The sequence below is a fragment of the Pteropus medius genome, unplaced genomic scaffold (assembly GCF_902729225.1).
Source record: "Pteropus medius unplaced genomic scaffold, Ma_sr-lr_union100, whole genome shotgun sequence".
Lineage (NCBI taxonomy): Eukaryota > Metazoa > Chordata > Mammalia > Chiroptera > Pteropodidae > Pteropus > Pteropus medius.
In genome coordinates, this window is record NW_024356397.1 from 1340971 (window position 1) to 1364557 (window position 23587).

Consider the following 23587-nt stretch of genomic DNA (forward strand, 5'->3'; position numbering starts at 1 on the left):
AAAAAGTTTCTCTTTTAACCAAAAATGAAGCAGTTTCCTTTTCTATTTCCTCTTCTGGGACAAGTAGTCCTGAGTCTCCTCCACAGTCCAGAGTTGAGGAGAGAGTTACGCCACCCCCAGCTTCCCATTCCCAGAAAAGAGCATGACCCCCGAAAGGCTCAACAGGTCTGGAAAAAGTACCTGCCCTCCCCGGTATCCACAGCAAAGGCTGGAGGAAAGAAGGGAAGGGAAAAGGAGGGGGGCCGGGCAAGGGCTGGCCCGGTTTCCCACTCCCACAGAACCGAGGCCACCCTGGAGGCGGGCGTTGGGCTGGGCTGGGGGAGGAGGGAGCTGGATTCATAAACAAACCCTCCTGAGCCACGAGGTGCCCAGAGGAACGGGGTGGGGTTTGTCGGCCTCTCAGATCCAGCCTGAGCTGGATGACTGGTGTAGGCTGGGCCGGGGCCACTCCACCCCCAATTTCCGGCTAGAGGTGGACCATCTGGCTCTCCCAACCACAAACCCCTCCTTCCTGTTTTGCCCTCCCTCCCTCGAGCCGAGAAGCCAGCCTAGGTTCGTTGAGACTTGACACCTGACTTCTCTTCTTCCGCAAATTTTCACTGTCCCCAGGGTAAGTAGGTGGTTCTTGTCGGGAAAAGGCCCTGGAACACCACGTTAATTCCTTCTTGGGGTGACCCGAGACATGATGAAGAGAGAAAAGTGGGAGAGGACAGGAGCTTCACAGACTTATGCTTCAACAGAGGTTTTTCCACAGCTTCCTTACTGCTAATGCCCAGTTTAGGGATAACCTTCACCACGGCCTTCCTTCTCTCTGTTCTCCCCTCCCCCACCACTGCAAGTGATAAGAGGTGCCTGCACAAAGGTCCCTGGGAGTCTTCCAGGAAGAGCTTGCCTTCCTCACTCACAAGACTAGTAACTAACACCTGTAGATATTATAGTATCTACTCTTTACTGATTTAGGAAGGAAGTTCAGCACTTGAGAAATGTGCCCAACCAAGTTCTCAAGGCAGACTTAATGGAACTCCAATTCTACTCTAGCATTTCCCAGAGTGTGAGGCATTACTGCTGGTGGGTTTTGAACATTTCTGTATGTGTCCTTTTAATGAATTTTCAAAGGAATTTGAACTACGTGTCAAACCTATCATTTCACAAATGTTATTGTTAGGATAAAAAAAAATTATGGAATACTATGGAACAGGGAAACCTGATAACGTTAAAAATTATGAAGGTGAAGTGTGAATGATTGAAGTCTGGAGAAATACACTGTACCATCCTGGTGTCTCCATCTTACATGCAGCTCTTTCTAAGGAAGAATGAAGGAGAATGAGAGTTCTTCAGTGAGGGGGCTAGTCTAGATGATCCACAAAGTTCCTTTCAGCACTGATATTCTAAAGTTTAAAAGCAATCAGAAACTATTGAGCTAGTAGAGGCAGGAATTTTCTCTGAGCCACGTCACCCCAGGCCCATCACCAAAAGGCCCAGAGCTGAAGAAGAGGCCATCCTGCTTTCCACAAGGGGAAAATGCAGGACAGGATGAACAGGCCCTGGAATGGTTCCACCCCCAACCCTGGGGAATTGTAGTCTTCTCATTCTTGCAAGGAGCACACAGAAGGGTTGAAGGGAGCCACCGCTGCCTGTGTGGTATGCTGCCTATGTGGTATTTTTGTCTCGCGACCTCTTGCTCAGTCCTGACCAAGCACTGAGCCAGTCCAAACTGCCAACATTAAGCTAATCCTTCTCCAAGTGTCTCCTCTCTGACCTCAATCTACTCTGTGCCTGTGTAGGCCAACAGCCACGATGGTTGAGGCCCAGTCAGAGCTCAGCTTCAAGGTCCAGAGGTGGGTGACTGTCTAGGTCCCCTCAAGCTTAGCCTCCTCCAGCAACTTCAAAAACACTGATTCAACCACCGGCCATGTGCATTATGTGGCCCTGATGTAATATAATATGAAGAACTCCTAACAAATACTCTTCTAAAGTATTGAACCTAAATATTTTAGGAAGTCTTTAGATTTAATTTCCAGTTTGCAGAAAGCATGGGGACTAGAGGAGCAAGGTAAGTGAAAATACAAAAACAAATATGAAAATTCCAAAAAGTAGGACATTCTATAGGACAACTGACTGTTTCTTCAACAAATCAAAAATAGAGAAAGCGGCTTAAAAAAGACTTAAGAGGCAAAATGGTCACATGCAACATGATCCTATTTTGAACAAACCAACTGTAAAGAGACATTTTGGGACAGTTGGGAGAATTTGAATATGGACCGGGTATTAAATGGTATCAAGGAATGATTGTTAATTGGGGTGATGTGATAATACTATTGAGATTAAATAAGAACGTGTTTGATTTTTAAAAATTTATTTTTCAATTGCACTTGACATACAATATTACGTTAGTTTCAAGTGTACAACATAGTGATTAGACATTTATATACCTTACGAAGTGATCACCTCAATAAGTCTAGTACCCATCTGACACCATACATAGTGTGGACAAAAAAGGGGTCCTATGGAAAGTAATCTGACAGGGTGATCTGATCATAAATTCCTAACTGGACATGTAATGGTGAGTAGTCACACCCCAGGCATGTAACTTTAGTAAAAGGTTTATCTTTGCCTTACGCAAGCTCTGTTAATTGTTTCTGTGTACCTAGATTAACACACTTTTGAAACACACTTCTTTTCAGACCCCTCAAGAAAAACCATCCTCAAGAAAAACCCTCAAGAGAACACATAATCTTGTTAACTATCCCATAATCCCATCCCTCCTTGCTTTCTCCCAGCTTCTGTAATCTTTCTTACGTTCCCTGTTCCCTCCTTAATTTCAAATGCATAAAAGAAACTGCAAAACTATTATTCTCCAGACCATTTAAGATCTTGCTTCCCAGCATTGTTGTCAGTTTGGCTCAAATGAACTCATAAAAATTCTCTACAGGCTTGGACGTTTCTTACTTAGACAATAGTTATTACGATATTATTGACTCTATACCCTGTGTACGAATGTGTTTTTATTAGCAGTGCATACTGAAATATTTAAGAGTTTAATGTCATAATGTCTAAATTATCTTAAAATACTTTCCCCCAAACTGACCTAAATATGGCAAATATGAATAATTGTTAAGTCCAGATAAAAGTCAGATTCATTTTCTTCTCTATGTTGATTTAAATGATTTCTTAATAATATAAGTAGTTAAAATATTTTAATTAAATAATAATTAAACTGCCCACTGGTTTTTTTTCTCCTTTCACATCCCCAGTCTCAGGTCCTTGTCCTCCTTTCCTGTCTGCTGAGATTTACACCTTCCTGGCTGCTCTCCCTCTTTCCCCTTGCCACATCAGCCTATGGCATCCTGCCAAAGACATGCCACCTCTTGCCATACATCTTAAGGTTTGGTGGTTTAGAGGAGGAAGGTAGAAGTCTGAGGCTTCTCTTACAGCGCCTTATTAGTATCAGTTTCTGGGTAGTGATAGCAGAATTTAGGGAAAACACTCTCCCCTATGCTGAAGCCACCCATGTCTCAGCCAGTCAACACTATCACACTGTGTGGCTAACCCAAAGAAGGAAGGCTGACAGAAAATTGAGCAATCTCCCCTTGGGACAGGCTTCTGCCTAAGGCTGAGAAGGGAGGCAGTAGACTGGAGAACTTCCTGCCTCTCAACTTTTGTGATTATCCCCCACCATTCCCTGCTCCCCTATGCACTCCAGACCAAAGCCAGTCTCTCTGCTGTGCTCTTTCATTCAGTGTTAACGTGGTCTGTGCAAGATAGGTCACTAGGCACTGGGGGAGATTAGATGAACACGTCATGGCTCAGTAGGACTCATACACAGCCTCATACACAACTAATTATAATAAATTATAATATGCTGTCCTACATGCAAAGAAGGAGATACACAGTGATCCCTTTTTAAAGGACCTCATGGTCAGTTTTCTCCCCAACAAACTTCTCTCCCTTTTCAGACTCCCACCATCCTCCCTTACAGTAGTAATCGGTCATCAAGTCCTATCAATCTTATTCCACAAATGTCTTTCAGATTTATCCCTTCCTCTCTCCCATATCCCTTGTTGCTGCCTTAGTTCGGCATAGCCATCATGCTTACTTGGTGGTGTTACTATATAGAATGGATTCCTTGTCTCCAGCTTGATTCTCTTCAAAATAGGCTCCATGTTTTGGTCCCAGGGAGTCTTATCTTACTGAACACAGATCTCATTATTTGGTACAAATCAAATCTTGGCAGGCCCTATCTTTCACCTAGAAATGTTTGAGTAAAGCTCCAGCCATACCCACTCACCTATTTATTATTAATAAAATAGGCCAAGTGGTTTCCTCTGTGATATCCACTGATATACACATAGGTGTGTGCCTGGAATGCCCCCCCCTGTAGTAGTTCAACAGCTCTGCTTTTGGAACCTTTGTGTACCATTGATGGGAACGGAAAGTGGTGCAGCCACTATGGAAAAGAGCATGGAGGTTCCACGAAAAACTAAAAATACCATATGATCCAGCAATTCCACTTCTGGATATATATCTCAAGAAAATGAAAACACTAACTCAAAAAGATACATGCACCCCCATGTTCATTGCAGCATTGGTTACAATAGCCAAGATGTGGAAACAACTTACGTGTCCATCATAGATGAATAGAAAAACAAAATATGTGTATATACAGTGAAATATTATTCAGCAATAAAAAACAATGAAATTTTGCCATTTGCAACAACACGGATGGACCTTGAGGATATTATGTTAAGTGAAATAAGTCAGAAAGACAAATATCTCATAATCTCATGTGGAATCAAAAAACAAAAAAAACAAGCTCGTAGATACAGAAAACAGATTGGTGGTTGCCAGAAGCTGAGGAGGCGGGCAAAATAGGTGAAAAGAGCCAAAAGGTACAGTTATAAAAGAAATGAGTCCTGGGGCTGTAATGTATAGCATGGTGACTACAATTAATAATACTATATTGTATGTTTGAAAGTTGCTGAGAGTAAATCTTTAAGTTCTCATCACAAGAAAAAAAATTCTCTATATAAGGTGGTGGGTGTTAACTAGCCCTATTGTGGTAATCATTTCACAATATATACAAATATTGAATTATTATGTTGTACACCTGAAACTACTGTATGTCAATTATACCTCAATTTTTAAAAATTTTAATAATAATAAAGATACCAAAGGGGGCAGGGGAAGAACTCACCTTTCAAGTCTTAGATCAAGCTTCATTTCTGCATTCATTTCCAGAAATATTCCTTCTCTCTCTAGAATTTGCCACACTTCTCCACGTGTCCCTACTGCTGCTTCTGCTGTCGTCTACCTTGCAGCCTTCAACTCTTTGTTGCACTTGTCTGTACATTTATAAACACAATGGAGTGAAGTGAACCTGAGTCTTGGAGCCACGAAGTTCACATCCAGGCTTATAACAATTTGCAGCAATTTATTTAACCTGTCTGAGCCTTAGTTGCTTCATCTATGAAATGAAGATATTACTTACTTGAAAGGGTTGTAGAGATAGTAAATGAAAATGTGGTCAGTCATTTTTGCTTTTATTGTGGGTTCTTAAAAATCTGTTTTTTGTTTTTACTACCCAAATAACACATGAACATCATCTCTTTGTAGACAAAGATTGAAAGTCAAAGGTGTAGTGCAGACGTGTACATCTTCTTTCACTAACCTATCCTGTACACAACACCTTCACCACTTAACATCTTGGTTTGCAGCTTTTCAGTCCCCTTTCTATGTATTTACATATATTTATATACATTCAACAGATATTTACTCAATGCCTACTAAGTGCCAGGCACTGTTCTGGTGTGGCAATGAAGAATCAACAGTGAACAAAATAGAGGAAAAAAAAAAACAAAACTCTGCTCTTTTGACCTTACTTGCTATGTTCATATATATCTCTTTGTTGTTGGTATTTTTTATGTGAATAGGAATTATAAGTATTCCAGAGCTTGCTATTTTTTTAACTTAACAAAATATATTAAAGATCTTTTTGTGTTAGTTTATTTAATTCTTTATTAGTATTTCAAAGTCTGCTGCAGCAAACACCTTTCTATATACATATATATTAGTGTGTAGGTATGGCATTTAAGAGAGGGTGGAGACCTGTATAGCAGAGGAGTTAAGAGGATAGATTCTGAAGACAGACCATAGGTGTGAATCCTGGCTGTCGCTTACTAGCTATATGACCTTAGGCAATTCAACCTCCATGATTCACTTATCTCATCTGTAAAATGAGGAAATATTTACTCCATAGAACAGGTTGAGCTATGGTTAGAATCTCTGAACATAGTAAGCAGTCCATACCTATCAGTGTTATCTGTATAGATTTCTAGAAGTAGAATTGCTGAGTCAAGATTATGCACATTTAAAATTTTGATACACTGCCAAATTATCTTCTAAAAAATATTCCCAGTTACACTCATACTGACCACACTGTGACAGTGATAGTTTCCCTGAATTCTCACCAGTTTTTAAAATTGTCATCGATCTGATAGTTCCATTATTAAAGTTTGTTTTTTTCCTGATTTATCAAGATTTATAAGGACAAGTGTCTTTTCTATGTTATTGTCCATTTGTATTTTGTCCTCTGTGTATTGTCCTTTCATGTCCTTTGTCCATTTTCCTATTGACTTGTTTGACTTAAAGAAGCCCTTTATGTGTATTAGATATTAATTCTTTGTTAAAATATGTCAAATATTTTCTCCCTGTCAATTGTCTTTTTGTTTTGTTTTTGAAATTAAAAAAAAATCAACATTAGTGAACTATAATTTTTACACTGTAAAATGTACCCACTTTAAATGTATTACATTTAAATGAGTTTTCATGAGTTTAGACAAAAATATGTACCTGTGTAACCATCACAAAAATCAAGATATGAAACATTACTCTAAAAAGTTCTCTGTCCGTTCTCCCAGACAATCCTTGTCAAGCCCTCCCTCACCTCAGCACCCAGGTAGCCACTGACCCACTTTCTGATTAGATTTTATTCTAGATTTGCATCTAGGAAAGAATTAGATTTGTCTTTTGTAAAGTTTCATAGAACTGGAATCAGACAGCATATACTTAAAAATTTTTATTTTTGTTCTAGCTTCTTTCACTCAACATAATGGTTTTCAGATTCTTGCTTGCTATTGGGTATATCAGTAGCTTATTCCCTATTATTACTTAGTAGCGTTCCATTGTATGAATATACCACAATTTGTTTATCCATTCACATTTTGATGGACATTTGGGTATTTCCATTATTTTGATTATTATGAATAAAGCTGCTATGAATCTCATATAAGTCTGTGTGGGGATATGTTTTTATTTCTCTTGGATAATTACCTCGGAGTAGAATGGCTAGGTCTTACGGTAAATGTATATTTAACTTTATAAAAAATTGCCAAACTGTTTTCCAGAATTGCTGTACTATTTTACATTTGTAAATATACATAAATACTAGATACTTATCCTTTTTAAAAAATATTTTCTTCCTGTCAGTCGCCTTTTAACTTTGTTATTATCTATGCAATAGAACTTATTTTTTACAGATCACATCTGTTTTCTTTTTGTACCTTGAGTTGGGTCTCATTTATCTTCACATCCCCATCACCTGGACCTGTGCCTAGCACAAAGTAGCCCCCCAATAAATGTTTACTGAATGAGCCAACAACAGTGAAGAGTTCCACAGCTATGCCTAGAAGTTTGTAAAAAGGATTACATTCTGATCACTTAGCTAACACAAGCAAGTTACAGGAGGTGAATTTAACCACTAGTAAAATGCTCCAAAGTATTATCTGCGAAGGAGAGGAGAGACAGATTTGGAAACACCCCAATGCAACCTAAGTTCCACAACACACCTGGATCCTTCTTTAAAACGCTTATCTGATTCTGTCACGCTCCCCGACTTAAATCTTTTCCAGACTTTCTAGCACCCTTGGGATAAAGTCCCCAACCTTAATTTGGCCTATAAAACTGTCAGTCATCCTGTCTTCAAGTTTGTCCACCGTTTCTTCCTCCCCATTCATACATGTTTTAGATTCTTCTAATGTGCCATGATTATCCCCAAGCTAGGGCCCTTGCTTGTGCTGTTCCTTTTCCCTGGAACACTCCTTTCTCCTTTCGCCTCCACTCTCCTCCTCCTCCTCCTCCTCCCCGCCACTTTTATTTTTTTATTTTTATTGGTTTCAAGTCCCATTTAACTTCTAAGTGGCCTTTCTGGACTCAGTTTAACTCTCATCTCCTCAAGGAAGGCTTCCTTCCCCAACTCCTGAAACAGCCTTAGGTCCCATATAACCCTGTAATTACTCATTCAACTTTTGTTTTCCTAAAAATATTTTAAGCTCCAACATCGCTCTGTTCTTGTTTGTCTTTTTGACCCCACTGTCTACTAGAGTGCCTGGCTTATAATAGACACTTGATCAAGGTTGAATGGATGAATGAATTAAAGGTAAGATAGGACCAAGAGGAATTATAGGATTCATTAAGTAGTCTAGTTTTATCTTGGGGGTAAGGGGAGCCACTGAAAATTTTGAAGCAGAAGAGTGATATGCACATATCTCAATCCCATTAGACTGAGATGAACTGTTTGGATAAATTGAGAGTAGAAATTGCACAGTGATAGAATGAACACCTAAGGGGACCTTCATCCAGCCTGGAAACACCGAAACTGAAGGGGAAATCATGAATCAACCTACCTGAGGATCTTTTAAAAAACACCTGTATATGGCCCCACTTCAATCCAATTAATCAGTACCTCTGGGGTTGAGGCTCAGACATCTATACATTTTAAAAGCTCATAAAGTCATGCCAATATACAGCCAGAGTTGAAAACCATTGAATTAGATTCCAGGGAGCAAAGACAAAGCAGCTAAATGTTGTTGAACATAAAGTTCTAGACACAAAGAGCTTTGGACTTTATCTTCTAGATTATAGAGAACCTTGAAGGATTTTCCTCCTACTTTTATTGAGAAATAATTGACATACATCATTGAATAAGTTTAAAGGGTACAGCATGACGGTTTGATATATATATATATATTGTGAAATGATTATAATAGGTTCAGTTAACATCCTCATATAAATACAATAAAAATAGAGGAAAAAATTTTTCCTTGTAATGAGAACTATTAAAATTTATTCTCCAACCAACTTTCCTCTGTCATGCAACAGGGTTAGCTATAGTCATCATGTTGTACGTTATGTCTCTAGCACTTATTTTTCTCAAAATTAAAAGTTTGCAACTTTTGACTACTTTCCTCCAGTTCCTCCTCCCCTACCTTCCACCTCTGGTAACCACAAGTCTGATCTCTTTTTCTATGAGTTTGGTTTTTGTTTTGTTTTGTTTTGTTTTTAGATTCCACATAAAAGTGAGATCGTATAGTATGTGTCTTTCTTGGTCTGACTTATTTCACTTAGCATAATGCCCTCAAGGTCCATCCATGTCATTGCAAATGGTAGAATTTTCTCATTTTTTATGGCTGAATAATATTTAGCTGTATATATATACCACAACTTCTTTATCCATTCATCTATCGATAGACACTTAGATTGTTTCCATGTCTTGGTTATTGTAAATATTGCTGCTATGAACAAGGGGTGCAGATATCTTTTAAGTTAATATTTTTGTTTCCATTATATATATTCCTAAAAGCAGAATTGCTGGGTTTCATGGTAGTTCTATTTTTAACTTTTTGAAGATCCCCCATACTGTTTTCCATAGTGGCTACACCAACATATACTCCACCAACAATGCACCAGGGTTCCCTTTTCTCCACATACTCTCCAGCATTTGTTATTTGTCTTTTTGGTGATGTTTGTTGGATTTTAAATGGGAAAATGTGAGTCTGGTATATGGAATTTTTTTTTTCAATCTAGGTGCAAAGAATCAATGAATTAATCATATTCTTTGGTTCATAGTACACTATCATCATTTGAAATCATACAAGACCCCTCTCTAGTTTATCCCCCCCTTCATATCTACACTGTTCCCTTCCTCCCTATAAGCACCATCTAATGTGTTCGTTTGTACCTGAATATATATGTATCTTTGTTTTATGGGTGTGTTTAATTTGCATGTAGAATTTAATCATGCTATAAGTCTAATTGTTTTACTTTGGACAAACACAATACTCTTAAAGATTTATTCATGTTCTTATAGATATATCTAGTTCATCACTTCTGTTGTACAGTATTCCCCTAGAGATGGAGAATCAGTTTCTTTATACCATGAAGCTGTCATGAATATCCTCATACATGTTCTCTTATAGTTCTATGCAATATTTTCTTGTGGTGATGATTCTAAAATAAGGATATGGCCATTTTACCGCTCTGCTCCACATCCTTCAATTACTCCCATTTCCTTTAGAGTAAAGCACAAACTTCTGAGGATGACAAAGGAATTAAGTCATTTTACATCTCTAAACTTCTCCTTCCTTCCTAAGAAGACCTAACAATACTTGCCTAGTTGATAAGGCACTTGAGAAGATCAAATGAGTTGCTTCAGGGGAAGTGCCACTATAGTCAGCGAAGAACTATTAAAATGTTGATTTTATTAATAGAGTGTATTTTAATACATTTTTTTACCTTTCAAGGTGGGCTTCATGTTTACTTTAGCCAGATCTGAGTGATATAAAAATGTGTGTGGCAAGGAATCGGCAGTGTACTCATTGGACATTCTTGGCAGCCCCCAGCTTAAGTGATAATTAGGTAGGTAATTAGGGAGGGTGATAATGAGAAGGCTGGAGGTGAGTAGATCCCGCTTAGAGCAGGTTTGAGCCCCTGCCCTTTTTTCTTCCCAATTTCTATAGGCTTCCTAAGAACAAAGACCAGGCCTTTATTTTTTTCATTTATCTTCATTATCTCTTATAACCTTTGAGAGAGGCTCATAGAAGGTGCTTACTAAATGCATGTTGATTTGTGGAGAACATTCAGACCATGCCAGCCTCAAATCTGGGAAGCCATCCTTGTTTTTGTCCCCATTGCTGGTGAACCAGGAGATGTGCATCTATGCTGTCTAGAGTTTGTCAATCTACTTCTTTCCCGCCCACCTCCCTCCACCCCGTACCTTTTCTTCCCGCTTCCTCTATATGTCTTCTACTCATCCTTTAGGTTTCTAGAAAAGTGGTCACCTTCTCTGGGAAGGCTCCTCAAGTCTGAATGGTGTTGCTTCCCTAGCATTCAGCACTTATAATAACAGCTACATGGCAGGCAGTGAATTCTATCTTTAAAAATTTTTAGGCAGTGATTTTTTTATATACAATTTTATGAGTTTTCTGCGAGGGTCATTTGCCCACATTTTACAGATATGGAGACTGAGGCTCACAGAGTTTGCCCAGCTAGCAAGTGGTAGAGCTTGAATTTACATGCTAGTCTGACTTCCAAGACAGTGCTTTAACCACCACCTCAAACTGCCTCCCATTGTCATAGGAGCATAGCTGTTTACCAGGTTATCTTCCACTAGATTGCACACATCTTGTTAAATGCTATATTACATACTTCCAGCACATACCTGGAACACAGTAGATACTCAGGAAATGTCTGTGAAAGGCAGACAGGTAGGTGGAACAGGAAATAGACCCTTGCTTGCTGAATTCTGGCCTGGGAGTCAGTCAGGAAGCCTTTGGAACTTTGACAAGTAGCTCGCCCTTACTGAGCCAAGGCTGGGGAAGGGTTAGAATCAGATTTCTTCCCACTCCACCCCTTGCCTGAGAGCTGCATTGCCTCCCCCGTCTACCCACACCCCACCCCCACCCCGCAAAAACTTGGCAATCCTCTGACCCCAAGAACGGTGATAGGTGGAGCCCAAGAATGGTGATAGGTGGAGTCGTTGAGCAGCTCACTCCTGCCACCTGGTGGTGCTAGTTGGCCTTGTTCAATCTGCTTTCTCCAGAGCCGCAGATCTCGGGGAAGGTCGACTCTGAAAAAGTCTAGTTTTTTTGCACATTGCTCTTTCTTCCAAGGGTTTTTCTTTCTCTGGAATGCCTTCCCATTCGCAGCACGCATCGACAGTCCTGCTATTCCAACGCAACAAGATGAATTGAATGGAGTTAAGTCCCTTAAAGGTTTGAAGTTCTAAGCTCTGAAAAGGTGGTGATGCACACTTCCACCATAAGGGCTTCCAGACAGAAACAATACTAAAAGTAAAATAAGCCCAAGTAAGGATGTGCCACAAAAGTCTGATTTCTTTTACAATGACTACTTTAACGCTTTTATTTTTTTTTAATTTGAAAATAATTTTAAAATTATAATTTTTTTCCAAATTTCCATTTGTTTTATTGCCCCTGCTTTGCAGCCCTGTGCACTAAGCATGACTTGGTACTGCCAGGTACTACTGGGTAACACACCACGGATCATGTTTTTGGAACGAGAACCTGCCTAACTTAAGCCTATGGATTACTAGAGGGCCGGGGTTTTATTTTATGTTTTTGTTTTTCCTGGGACCCCACAGTGCCTGGGAGATGATAGGAGATAATAATCAATGTTCGTTTTTTGGTCTTTACCTGAAAGGAAGTCCTGGCTGGCCTCTCGTCAGTACCCTTGGGAGCCTGTCTCTACCTTATCACAGCCTTGCTCCGTGCCTAATGCCTACCTACCTGGAGCCTAATGCCTACCTATCTATCTCTCTGAATCTTTAGTTTTTCTCTTTCTAGTCAAAACCCCAACCCCCCCTTTAAGAAACCTAATTTCAGTTCCAAGAAAGGATCTCATAACCCTAGAACTTTAGAGTTGGAAGAAAACAAAATACTAACAATTTCTACCATTTGTTGAATCTGTTTTTTTAGATGGGTTTTGATAAGAATAACTATTTTGAATTTTGTCTAATGTCTTCTTTGCATCTATTGAATTGATCATGTGATTTTTCTAGTTTACCATATTAATGTGCTCCTTATTAATGAATTCCATTATTAAAGACCCATTCTAGCATTCCTGAGGTAAATTAAAAAGAGAATCTTAGACATGGGAGTCAGGGGTTCTCAATTAGATGTAGCCAAATTCATTTATTTTCAGATAAGGAAGCAGAAGCACTGACAAGTAACATGGGTCATTATGCTTTCAAATATGATCCTTAGTTGTTTCAAGTATCTTTTTTCCCTCACCAAGCTGTTAAGATCCCAAAGAGCAAACACTGAGGGTCCTATGTAGCATTTTCTCCATAATATTTTACCCAAGGGGCCACTCAATAAATGCTATTGACTACTAAATTGATTAATAGGTTTTTATACTGGAGCTAGAGCAGAAAGTTGCAAGCTAAATAGGAGGATGGAAGATGAAGGTTACACCAAATAAAGGACTTCTAGATAGTTAGAGAGGTAAACCATTAAACAAGTGAGTAAAAATGGCTTGAGGCAACTCCTCCGGAGGTGAGCTTGAGAAAGAGGAGGATATGCCTTCCTCCTAGGCCACTGAAACCCAGGAAAGAACTCAATGACTTTTGGCCAGACTGATTAGCTTTGGTTCTTATGATTACCTTATTCTCTCTTCCCTCTATCCCAAATTTTTCAGAACTTTACAATTTCAAATATTCCCCCTAAACCAGTGAGATGTTCCAGAAGAGAGTAGTTTATGTATCTCCATCCTCAGTTTTTCCAAAGCTCTGTCCCATATTGTATCCATGCCCAAATCTGCATCCTTCCCAGCAAAAGACAGAAGTGGGATGTAAGAATTAGGCTCCTGTACTGGAAAGGCAGTGGGCAGAAGAGAATAAGGCTCAAGAATGGACTGAGCTGAGGATACAATCTCCATGCTCTTCTCAACCACTCTGGCTGAGATAGAAGAGATTAGAAGGAGCAGGGATGAAGGGTGGAGGGTGGACTGTCACCAATGAGGCCATAGGTCCCCAGGTTCCCAGGCTCCTGGGGCTCCCTGAAGCTACATATTCTTTCCTGCTCTTTGTCCCTTGGCTGCCATGGGTGAGCCTACTGGATACCATATGCTGCCTCTCTCGGAATTTGGAAGCAACTAGAAAATACTCTGAGGGTAGCACCAACAACAGGAGCATCCCAAACTTCTATCCCAGTTGGTTCCCAGGATCTTGGAGAGAAGGGTCAGGCCTGAGAGCCACCCAGAGGTGTAATGGGGTGGTGGATATTGTCTGGCAGGGCACAGGCAGTCTTAGATACCTCTGTCTGTCCCCTCACCCTCCGTTACTAAGATCTCCCTGCTGTCCTATCCTTGTGTTCTTTGATTTCTAAGATTTCTTTAGCTGGCAGAGGAAGGCCCAGGGTTCAAGGAGACTTTAGAGGCGTAACGGACTGGGTAGAGGGAGAAAGAGTGTGTGATCATTTATGTGTTAGTTGAATATATTTATGTGACTTTGTATGTCTCTTTCTAAAACCTGGCCCCTGTGTTTGATGAGTGTCGCCATAAATGCCCATGGCTGTGTGACTGTGGCATGTGGTGTGTGCCTTGTGTGTCAGGGCAGGGGCTCCCTGTAAAGGGTATGTGTTGGGAGGAGGTGATGATGAGAGCCTGGTTCCCTCTACTCCTCCCCCATCCTTGCTCCCATCTGGCCTTGATCAGTCGGTCCCTGGGGAGGGAGCCGCGGTTTCAGATACAGGAAAATGTTCCAGGAAGCGGCCACTGTGCTGGGCCCTGCTCCTGCTCCCCCAGCGGAAATTGTTCCAGGAGGGAGGAGGGAAGGGAGTGTTGAGATAGGATTAAGGGAGGAGGGGGTAGCTCTTGGCTCCCTTCTTTAGGAAGTAAAGCAGGACGAATTGATGGGAAACTCAGGTCAGCCAGAAACCTGTATGCTGCTACCTAAATCATCTAATGAAGGAAAACTGAGAGCCAGTAAAAGAGGGTTCCTTTTCTTATCTGATTCTCTCTCTAGTGACGTTTAAGGACTTGGATCTGTGTAGCCCCTAGGGGTCCCTTTTGTGGCGCTGCTAGCGGGTATCCAAGCTAGGGAGCAAGACACCTTGGTCTTGTCTGAAGGTGGTGTGGCTTGGTGGAGGGGGGTGAGCACAAGATTCAGACCCCTCTTCTCCCCACTAAGGGGGCTTTAAAGCTTAGATCCAGGACTGGGAGGGCTGCCTAATTGGGATAATGGAGGTTAATGGGGCGCCTGGAGGGGTGGCCACGCTCTTAGATCAAAGAGGCCAGCTCTTCCTAACCACCACAGCTGGAGGTCACAGATGGAGGGGGAGGGGCAAAGACTTCGGGCCAGCCAGCAGGGGGTGCTCTGGCCCCTGAATACCTGTCTTGTTGAGTCTCTGACCTCTTCTTTGCTTGGAACTTCTTTTGCCTAGAGAGAGCTTGTGGAGAGCGGGTGTTGAAGGGGATAAGGGAATGGAGGAACCTTGAGATTCAGACTCTTTTTGGTGTGGGGAGAGAGATGAGACAGCGAAAGGGTACGAGAGGCTGGCAGCCAGGGGTTCCTCGAGACCTCCGGCATTGCAGGGCCCAGAGGAGGACGCCTGGGATCCGGGACTGGAGGAAGCCAGGGCTGGGGAGGCAGGACTCATATCGTAGGTTCGGGCCGTAGAGAAAGGACTGGGCGGGGCATCTGGGGGCGCTGGCTGGGCGGAGGGGAAAGGGGCACACCGAGCTCCCCCGCCGCTGCCTGCTCCCCCCTCCCTCCGGTTGGCGCTCCCTCTCGGGCTCTAATCGGCGCGGCGGCCGCAGCGGGCAGAGTCAGCGCCGCCAGTCTCCGGGACGCGACTCCCAGCAATTGTGGTCGGGACCGCAGATATGCAGCTGCCTAATGCCCGGGCGCCGGGCCCGGCCGGCCCCGCCCGCGCCCCGCCCCTCCGCCTCCCGGCCGCGCGGGGACACTGAGGCACGGAAGGGAGGCAAGTCCCTGGCGGTCCTCAGCCAAGCCTAGGCTTGGAGAGACGTCTGGGGAGGTCCTCAGCCTCTCTCCACATCCCCAGATCTCACGATCTGTGCTTCTGGAGGCACCTATCCTCTCCATAGCTGGAGCTGGGGCTGAGACCCCTCAATCCTGCCTTAGTTTAACTTCTTGCCTTGCTTCAAACCTCCACGCCAAAAAAGTCAAGCAATGCTTTGAGATCCAGAGGGGCCATACGATTGAAGGGGTGAGGGGAGGAGGTGATAGTAGTGGTGGCTGAGTTTCAAAGATACTCATTAACCCAGGCAGTGGAAAAAGGAAGGATGGGCAAGGGTCGCCTAGGCAGACTCCGAACGAAAACTTACAAGGAGTTCCTTCGGAGAAAAGAGAAGGAGGGTGGAGAGAGGCAGGGATGGATGAAAAGGGGGAAATGAAGTAGTTAAGGAGGGATTAAAGCAGTGTGTGTGTGTGTGTATGTGTGTGTGTGTGTGTGTGTGTGTGTGTGTTGTGTGTGTGTGTGTTTGGGGGGATCCTCCTGGGACGCTGGAGGCCAGGTCCTCAGATAGTGTGGCACCTTTACTGCGTTGGCCAGATCTAGTGGCTGTCAAGGGCCATTCTCAGAGAGGAATAGATACCTTTAAATTCCTTGCATGCCCTAGACTCACATGTCAAGGGAAGTCATTCTTGACTGCTCCCTCTCCCTCACTTCTTACATCCAATTAGGCACCAAGTCTTGTCTATACCATTTCCTAAATATCAGCCTTTCATTGACTTCTCGTTATGCCCTCTGCTGCTACAGGCCACACGTCCTCTCACCTCTTGCATGGACTGCTGCAACAAATTTGCCTCTAATTTTGCCCTCCTCCGAACTTCAACAATACTAATAGGCACTACTGATGGAACAACTACTAAGTGCCAGACACTGTGGTAAGAGTTCCACGTGTATTATTCCTAATCCTTGTAACAACCCTGGGAGGTTGCTATATTACTGTTTGCCCATTCTAAAGAAGAATCTAAAGTATCAAAAGTTAAATAACCCAAGCTTACAACATAGTAAACAACTGATTTACCCAGAACTGCCCGGCTCTAAGCCTCACTTCCATTCTCCTCTCTGCAGCCAGGGTCATCTTTCTAATATAAAAATATTCCTGTATGTTGCCCTTAAGATCAAGTTCAGATCCCTAGCACAGGTGATTAGAACTTCTCCATCAGTCTCCGCTCCTAGTGCTCCAGTCACACTCAATTTTCGGGACCTCAAAAATGTCATTATTCCCTCATACCTCTAGGCCTTTGCATATACTCTTCCCCCTGCTTTTAATACTCTCCCTCTCTTCACCTGACTAATTCTTATTCATCCTTCTAGTCTTTTCTTTCAAGAAGCCTTCTTTGATTCCCCCAACGCCAGTTTAAAGTCACTCTTTTGTCTCCAATAACTTCCAGGGCTTACTCTCTCAAGAGACTTCTCACTCTTTATGTTAGTCGTTGATGTGTAAGACAACGGGCTGGGCCTGTCTTGTTCATGGTTGCTTGCCTGAGCTTAGCAGTGTGTTCGTGGCACAATAGGTGCTTGCCGAGAGCATTCGTTGAATTAAAGAATGTTCCTCAGGTCCAGCCTAAAGTCTCAAAAACCTGTGCTCCCAAGAAGAATCTGAGCAGTTCAGAGAAAACAAGATTGGGGTGGTGGTGTCCAGGATTTCGAAGAACCTTCGCCTTGGGTTGTTCAGCCCCATTGCCTAGGATAGAAGATGTGATCAGGACCCCATCACCCCAAGTTCTCTTTGTTTAAAGACACTAATATATTTCACATTTCAGATTCCAGGGTATCTTTTTTACAAAAAGGCATTTCCTCAAGATGACCAGAGTCTTAATTCAATGCTGAGCTGTGTGGAACACGTACCCAGGGTAGGCTTCCTCATTTCAGGATCAGGTCTCAGTCTTCCTCTTCCTTGTCTTTTCCTCCTTGTCCTCTGCCGTCCTTGCTCCTTCCTCTCCTTCCCATAGCACTTCTCATTCTGGTTCTGATCTGCCTCCTTTGGTATTATCTCAGGGCTCAAATGTCAACTAAGGAAACTGAGGCTCAGAGCCCAGGGGAGCCAGGGCGAGCACCAGGATTCTTGACCTGTGGCCCTGGTCCTGGAAGAGGGAACAGGGAGACCTAGCAGACAGGGAGAGAGTTGAGGTACGTATGTATGTGTAAATGTGTATAGTACACGGTGGGATGAGGAGAGCCTTTTCTAAGCTGTCTTATACAGAGGTTGCTGGCTTCTTAAAAGCTTCTCTCTTCCCTATATCCTCAGCTTTGCCTCCCAGAATTGAATCCCCTTCCCCAAGCTCCCTGAGTCTAGGCTCAGGATGCTAGGTCAAGGGAATGGATAGTGTCCACATCCCAAAGCCATGAATCCTCCCTAGCTCAAGGAGTGAGTTTTCCTGGTCCTCAGTCCCATGGCTTTTGGAGGGCCCTATCAGATTAGTAGCTGGAGTCTCTTATCTATATTCCTACCATCTCTGTTTTCTCCTAGGTTTTCCCTTTGTCTTTCTGTTTCCCTGTCTCTGGGTGCCTTCTTTCCTGTCCCTTCTGGGTTTGCTGTCACCAGTGTCTCCACTGGAGACAAGGGCTGGGTCTGGGTTCCTGGGGGGGTGGGCAGTGTGGCCAGATCAGGGGCCCAGGACATGGCAACTTTTCCAACCTTCTCTTCCAGGCCCCTGTGGTTGGGGGCTCAGGAGGGAGAGATGGAGTCAGGGGCATGAGCAGGGGTCTGTGTGGGGGTGGGGATGCTGGGGTTCCCCAGGGCCGGGGAGTTCACTGGGGCCATCTGAGTCCCTGAACTCTGGTGAATGGGGGGAGTAAAAGATCATTGAGTCTCCTAAAGGTACACTGGAGGTTCCTACACTAGTAGGAGTTGCAGATAGCAATTCATAGGACTGGCAGTGCCCTCTACATCACCCTTATCCCAGGATTCTTGTAGAAAGAGGGGTTCCTAAATCCCCTTTAGGAGAGCTCAGGGATCTCTAAAGCTGTAAAATTGTGATGGTAGGCCTATGTATATGTATGGGATATTTGCTATATTGTAACTATGTGTATGATGTGAGTCTGTGTGAGTCCCTGTGGGTGGTATTCTAGGTGGCTGTGAGTTTCTGTATGTATGTACACTGGTATGTGCATTCCTGTGATTGGGGGTTAGGGCGAGTGTCTTGGTGTAAGCATCACCTGCATTTTGTATATATATAAGTGTGTATCCATGTGGGTGCCTGTAGAGTATATATGTTTATGTATGTATATATGTTTATCATTCAGCGAGTGTGCAAGTGTATCTGAAAGTATGTCACTCATTAGGTCTGTATTAGAGTATGGAGTATGTGTCAATCTTTATTTTAGGAGTTCTGTTCTCTGTTCATCAGGGATTCTCTCTAGGGGAGCCAAACCTGTAATAACAACAAAGGAAGGGCTAGTAGTCTCTTTGGATTAGGACTCTCAGAGGAGCCCAGTCTAAGGGGTGGGCAGAGGGCAGTAGTATGGAAGGAGGCAGCTTCCCTGAGGAGTAGGGGGCTAGAAGTCTCCCACTCTCCCCAGTTTTCACTCTCTCTTCATCCCCACTGATTATTCCAAAAAGATCTATAGAGAACCGAGGCAGGTTCCAGATTCAACCCCCTCTAACCTAGAAATCCCACCCTGATTCTTCTAGGGGAAGGAGAGAAGGGAGGGGTCCCTGTGGTTCAGCCCAGTCCTGGGGTTGAGAGATCAGAAAGGCACCGTCCCACCCCTTCCTTCAGGGGCGTCCATCTCTGGGAGCTCAGTGTCTGGGTGGCCATGGGCGGAGGCTTAGGGGCCCCCAGGGTGGTGGGGGGTGGTGGATAGAAACCAGATGCCTAGGGGGTTTATACTGGAAGGACCAGAGCCGCAGCCTCTACCCGCCCCTGCCACATGGCGCCTCTGCCTGGGCTGCCCCACCCCCTGGGAGGCTGGGCTGAGGGAGGCCTGTGAGGGTGGAGGCAGGTCCTTGGTCAGGGCTCCCAGTTGCTGCTCCTGGCCCTTGGGGGGACTGGGAGAGGTTTGGAGGTCTGGACCCAGGAGTACCAGCACCTTGGCTGGGGTGCAGGATTATCTTTAAAAGGGGTGTGGAAGTCAGAACCCAGGGTCTAAGAGAGGCCCCTGGGGACTTCAAGCAGCCCCTCTGATTGGCTTTGGCATAGACCTTTGGGAGGGGACTCTGTGTCCAGGCACTGTCCTATTGGGGTTGACACATTAGGGGCCCCGGTTCATATTTTCCTGGGGACCCTGCTTCTTCCTTCCCCTTCCCCAGCACTCCTGCCTTTTCCTAGATAGGGTTAGGGTTGAAGGCCCCCCAAGGAAGTGGAGGTTGACCCTCTCTGTCCCTCATCTCTACTCCCCAACCCTGCATCTCGTTTTATCCTTTAGTTACTCCTCTTTTTACCTGTCAGTCTCTTCCTTTCCTACCCAATCTAGTTTGAGCCCTAACACCTTTCTCATCTGCCATTTCTCCTCTGGAGTCTAGACTTTTCTCCTCTTCCTCAATTGTCTGTCTGATCTAGCTGGCCCTGGACTTTTCTGCAGGCACAGTTTTCTCCAAAGCTTCCCCGTTCTTCTCAGCTTCTGAAGGGGTGAACAGAAATCCATCCCACACCTCAGGCTCAGAGCCGCCCCCCACCTCCCACACACCAGGGGGAGACTCGAGGTCATGGGACACCCTACCACGGGCACTTCCTCTTGGGCAGACGGGTGGGGTGGCCCGTGTAATCATCGGACACAATTATGTGCTATTTATACTCCATCCCCGCCCCCCCACCTGCCTGACTGCTTTAACCCTCTGCCTCCTCTGTCTCTTCCTGACCTGACCGGCCTCATGCTATTTTCCCTGTCCTGTCCTTTCTCGAAGTCATTGTCTCCTCGTCTTTGTTCCTCTGGGCTAGTTTCTTTTTGTTTTTAGATTTTCTGCTCTCTGTTTTTTTTAAGCCACATACCTGGTCTTCTGTTTTTCTCTTTTCTCTTTCTCTGTTATATCCCATAGCATTTCTTATTCTCTCGGATTGTTTCATTTGCTCTGTGTGTCTCTCAGGTCTTTCTGCGGTTCTTCTTTTGCTTCCTTTCCTTAGTCTGCCAGCCATCCTGGTTCCCCAACCCTCTCCCCAAAAGTTGGGCCCAGACAGTTCCTTGAGGGAAATCAAATGGGGCTGGAATCCAGAACTCCTGGGTCCTACCCTGAGTTTTGATCCCACCTGCTGGTTAAGTTTCTCTAACCATCCCTGGACATCCATCAGCTCCTTCCTCTTCCTTACCTTTTCCTTGGAGAGCTGGTAGAGCAAAAGGAACAAGGAGTGGGCACTCAGGAAGAGAAAGTGAGGGGACCGTATTGGAGAGTTGGGGGAGTTGGAAGGGAAGGACAGGGCTCCATTCCTCTGATGGGCAGGGCTGGGAGCGGGGAAAGAGTTGTGTTGGGGAATAACTTGTAAAACAACCCTAGCTGGCTGGGCCCCTCTGAGGGAGAGATGCTGGTTCTACCACTTGGCTGCCCAGTCCTCTTTCTCCCACAAACTTACCTCAAGACTCAGGTTTCAGTTAATAGACTTTTTGCTTTCCCTCTCCCAATCTGGTTGAACTTCTCTTCTTCCCCATTTTGTTGAGAAGTCAAAGTTGGGAAGTCCTGCTTATGCTCTAACTTCAATTCTTCCTGCTGCAGAGGAAACTGATGCATGGCAATGAGAAAGGAAGCCAGGAGCCCCTCCAAAGAAAGCATGATCACTCACAAGAACTATCTGTCAAAGGATGGAGATTTGATGTGTGGCCAAGCGGTGCCTGGGAAGGGTAACTGGCAAGGAATGATGAAGGCTAGGGCATACCTTTTAGGGGACTTAATCGCAATGGGCTAGGTTTGAGTACGGATGAGTTGACCCAATGACCTTCTACTCCCACCCTCGCTCCTGCCTGCCTTAAATTTTCTCAGAATCAGAAGATCCAGGTTCTGCCCCACATAGTGACATAGGCCTAGAGGCCACTTCCTAGGAGGGAAACTGAGACACTGGGAGGAAGGCTGGGGAACCCCCAAGCCTGTGCCAAGCCCTCCCCCACTCTCCGTTCCTTCCTCCAGGCCTTGCTATGAACCTTTTTAGGGTCACTAGACCCTAAAAGCTTGAACGGCAGAAGCCTTTACCCCAGAACACACTCTCCCTGCTGTCTTTCATAACATACATGTTATAATGCACATATACACAAGCACATACACACTGTTCTCCTGATCTAGAGTGACTGGGGAAGCAAGCATCTCTGTGGTCAACTCGGGTGTGTATGTGGTGTGTGTGCCTCCAGCCATGTCACTGAGCTCATTTGTGTGTGAGTTTGTCTGCATTCATTCATGACAGTGACTGTGTCCTTGTGAGTAGCACTGTGTGTGTGTGTACGTGTGCATGTATCTATCATCTTGTGTTTGTCCATGAGTGTGTATGTCAGTGTGTTCCAGTCTCTCTGTGTGAGTGTCGTCCCCAATCCCCCATCCCCCCCCTCGGATCTCTAATTAGTGGTTTGGGGTTTGTTCCTTTTCCCTCCTGTTCCTTCCCTCAGCGGCAGCAGCAGCGGCAGCCTCAGCAGCAGCAGGAACAGCAGCAGCAGAAGCAGCAGCAGCAGCGGAGCAGCAGTCAGGACTCTGGAGTCAGTAGGATTGTAAGATCGGAGCCCGAGTGGGAGCAGGAGTGGAGCTGGCCTGGGAGAAGAGCCGAGCCCTCCCAGGGCCCTCAGGCCACCTCCTGCCTGCATACTCACTGCCAGACCTCCAGAGAGGAGAGACCCAGGACACCCAGCCCCAGAACCCCCAGGTATCTGATACTGGGGAGCTCTGGTAGGGGTTCCCGCAGATGCCCATGGGATTGCTGGGGGGCAAGGTGTGGGACACCTGGACTGACCAACCCTTCAATCCTTCCCCTCAGCACCGGCCCAGGACACCCTGACAACTTGCCCATGTCCCTACCCCCTCCTACTTCCACCCCTTCCCTGGGAGCCCTGTTTCTCCTCTCCCGCCCAGATCCCTTCTTTGGGGAGCTCAGCAAATGGAGCAGGAAATTTGGACCCTCTGCCTCCCTCTCTCGCCCTGCTCATTGGATCCGGAGCCTTCTCCACTGGGAAAGCTGTAATTAGAGGGTGGATCCCTACAGACAGAGAGCAGCCCCCCACCCCACCCCCAGTCCTTCTAACTTTAGATCTCTTCTCTCCCATTCTCCCATTCTCCCTCCCTCTCCCTCTCCCTCTCTCTCCGGCTCAGCTCTCTCCATCTGCCTGGCTCCTTGGGACCCGTTCCCCAGCCTCAGGATGGCGTCCTCACTGCTTGAGGTAACTGCCCCTCCTCCCCGCAGGACACCAGCCACTATCTTAATGGTCCTAATCCCTGCCCACCCCCCACCTCCCAACTCACACAGTTGCTGTGGTGCTTGTCACTTTTAGGGGGTCCCTCTGATGAGTAGAGAGGAGTGGGGTCACATGAGCGGGGAGCAAGGGGAGGAGAGAACAGGGCCAGGGGTCAGAGAGCACACTGGGGAGGAGGAGAGGGGTTTAGGTCAGAAGAAGGCAGGACCCCTAAGGTCGGCCAAGCACACCAACTCTGAGGAGTGGAAAAAGGATGGAAAGAGGAATGAGTGGAAGGGAAAGTGGGGAAAGAAGGATGGGAGATAGATAAGCTGGTAGCAGACAGGGGGAGAGAGGGAAGGCCAGAGGGCTGGTTGAATGGGCACAGAGTGGCAATTGAGTATGGTTCCTTGGGGTCCTGTCTTCTGGAACTCTTAGCCTGAGCGGTGTCTTGTCTGGTTTGT

At 44.8% G+C, this 23587-nt stretch overlaps 1 protein-coding gene across 4 annotated transcripts in view; it reads left to right on the plus strand.

The window, feature by feature from the left end:
• The first annotated feature begins 384 nt into the window (after positions 1-384).
• The window catches only part of SP7 (Sp7 transcription factor), a 31601-nt gene continuing 8398 nt past the window's right edge, over positions 385-23587 (plus strand). Inside the window, exons 1-6 of one of the 4 annotated variants that reach the window (XM_039862187.1) lie at positions 15107-15452; positions 16575-16702; positions 17588-17677; positions 17823-17954; positions 22350-22600; positions 23044-23111. In XM_039862187.1, coding sequence (XP_039718121.1) covers positions 23091-23111 — 21 coding nt within the window. In that variant the 5' untranslated portion in view covers positions 15107-15452; positions 16575-16702; positions 17588-17677; ... (1 more) ...; positions 22350-22600; positions 23044-23090. Of the gene's footprint in view, positions 611-15106; positions 15453-16574; positions 16703-17587; positions 17678-17822; positions 17955-22349; positions 22601-23043; positions 23112-23587 lie in introns of those variants that run through there. The other 3 variants (XM_039862188.1, XM_039862189.1, XM_039862190.1) reach the window with 3 other exon arrangements.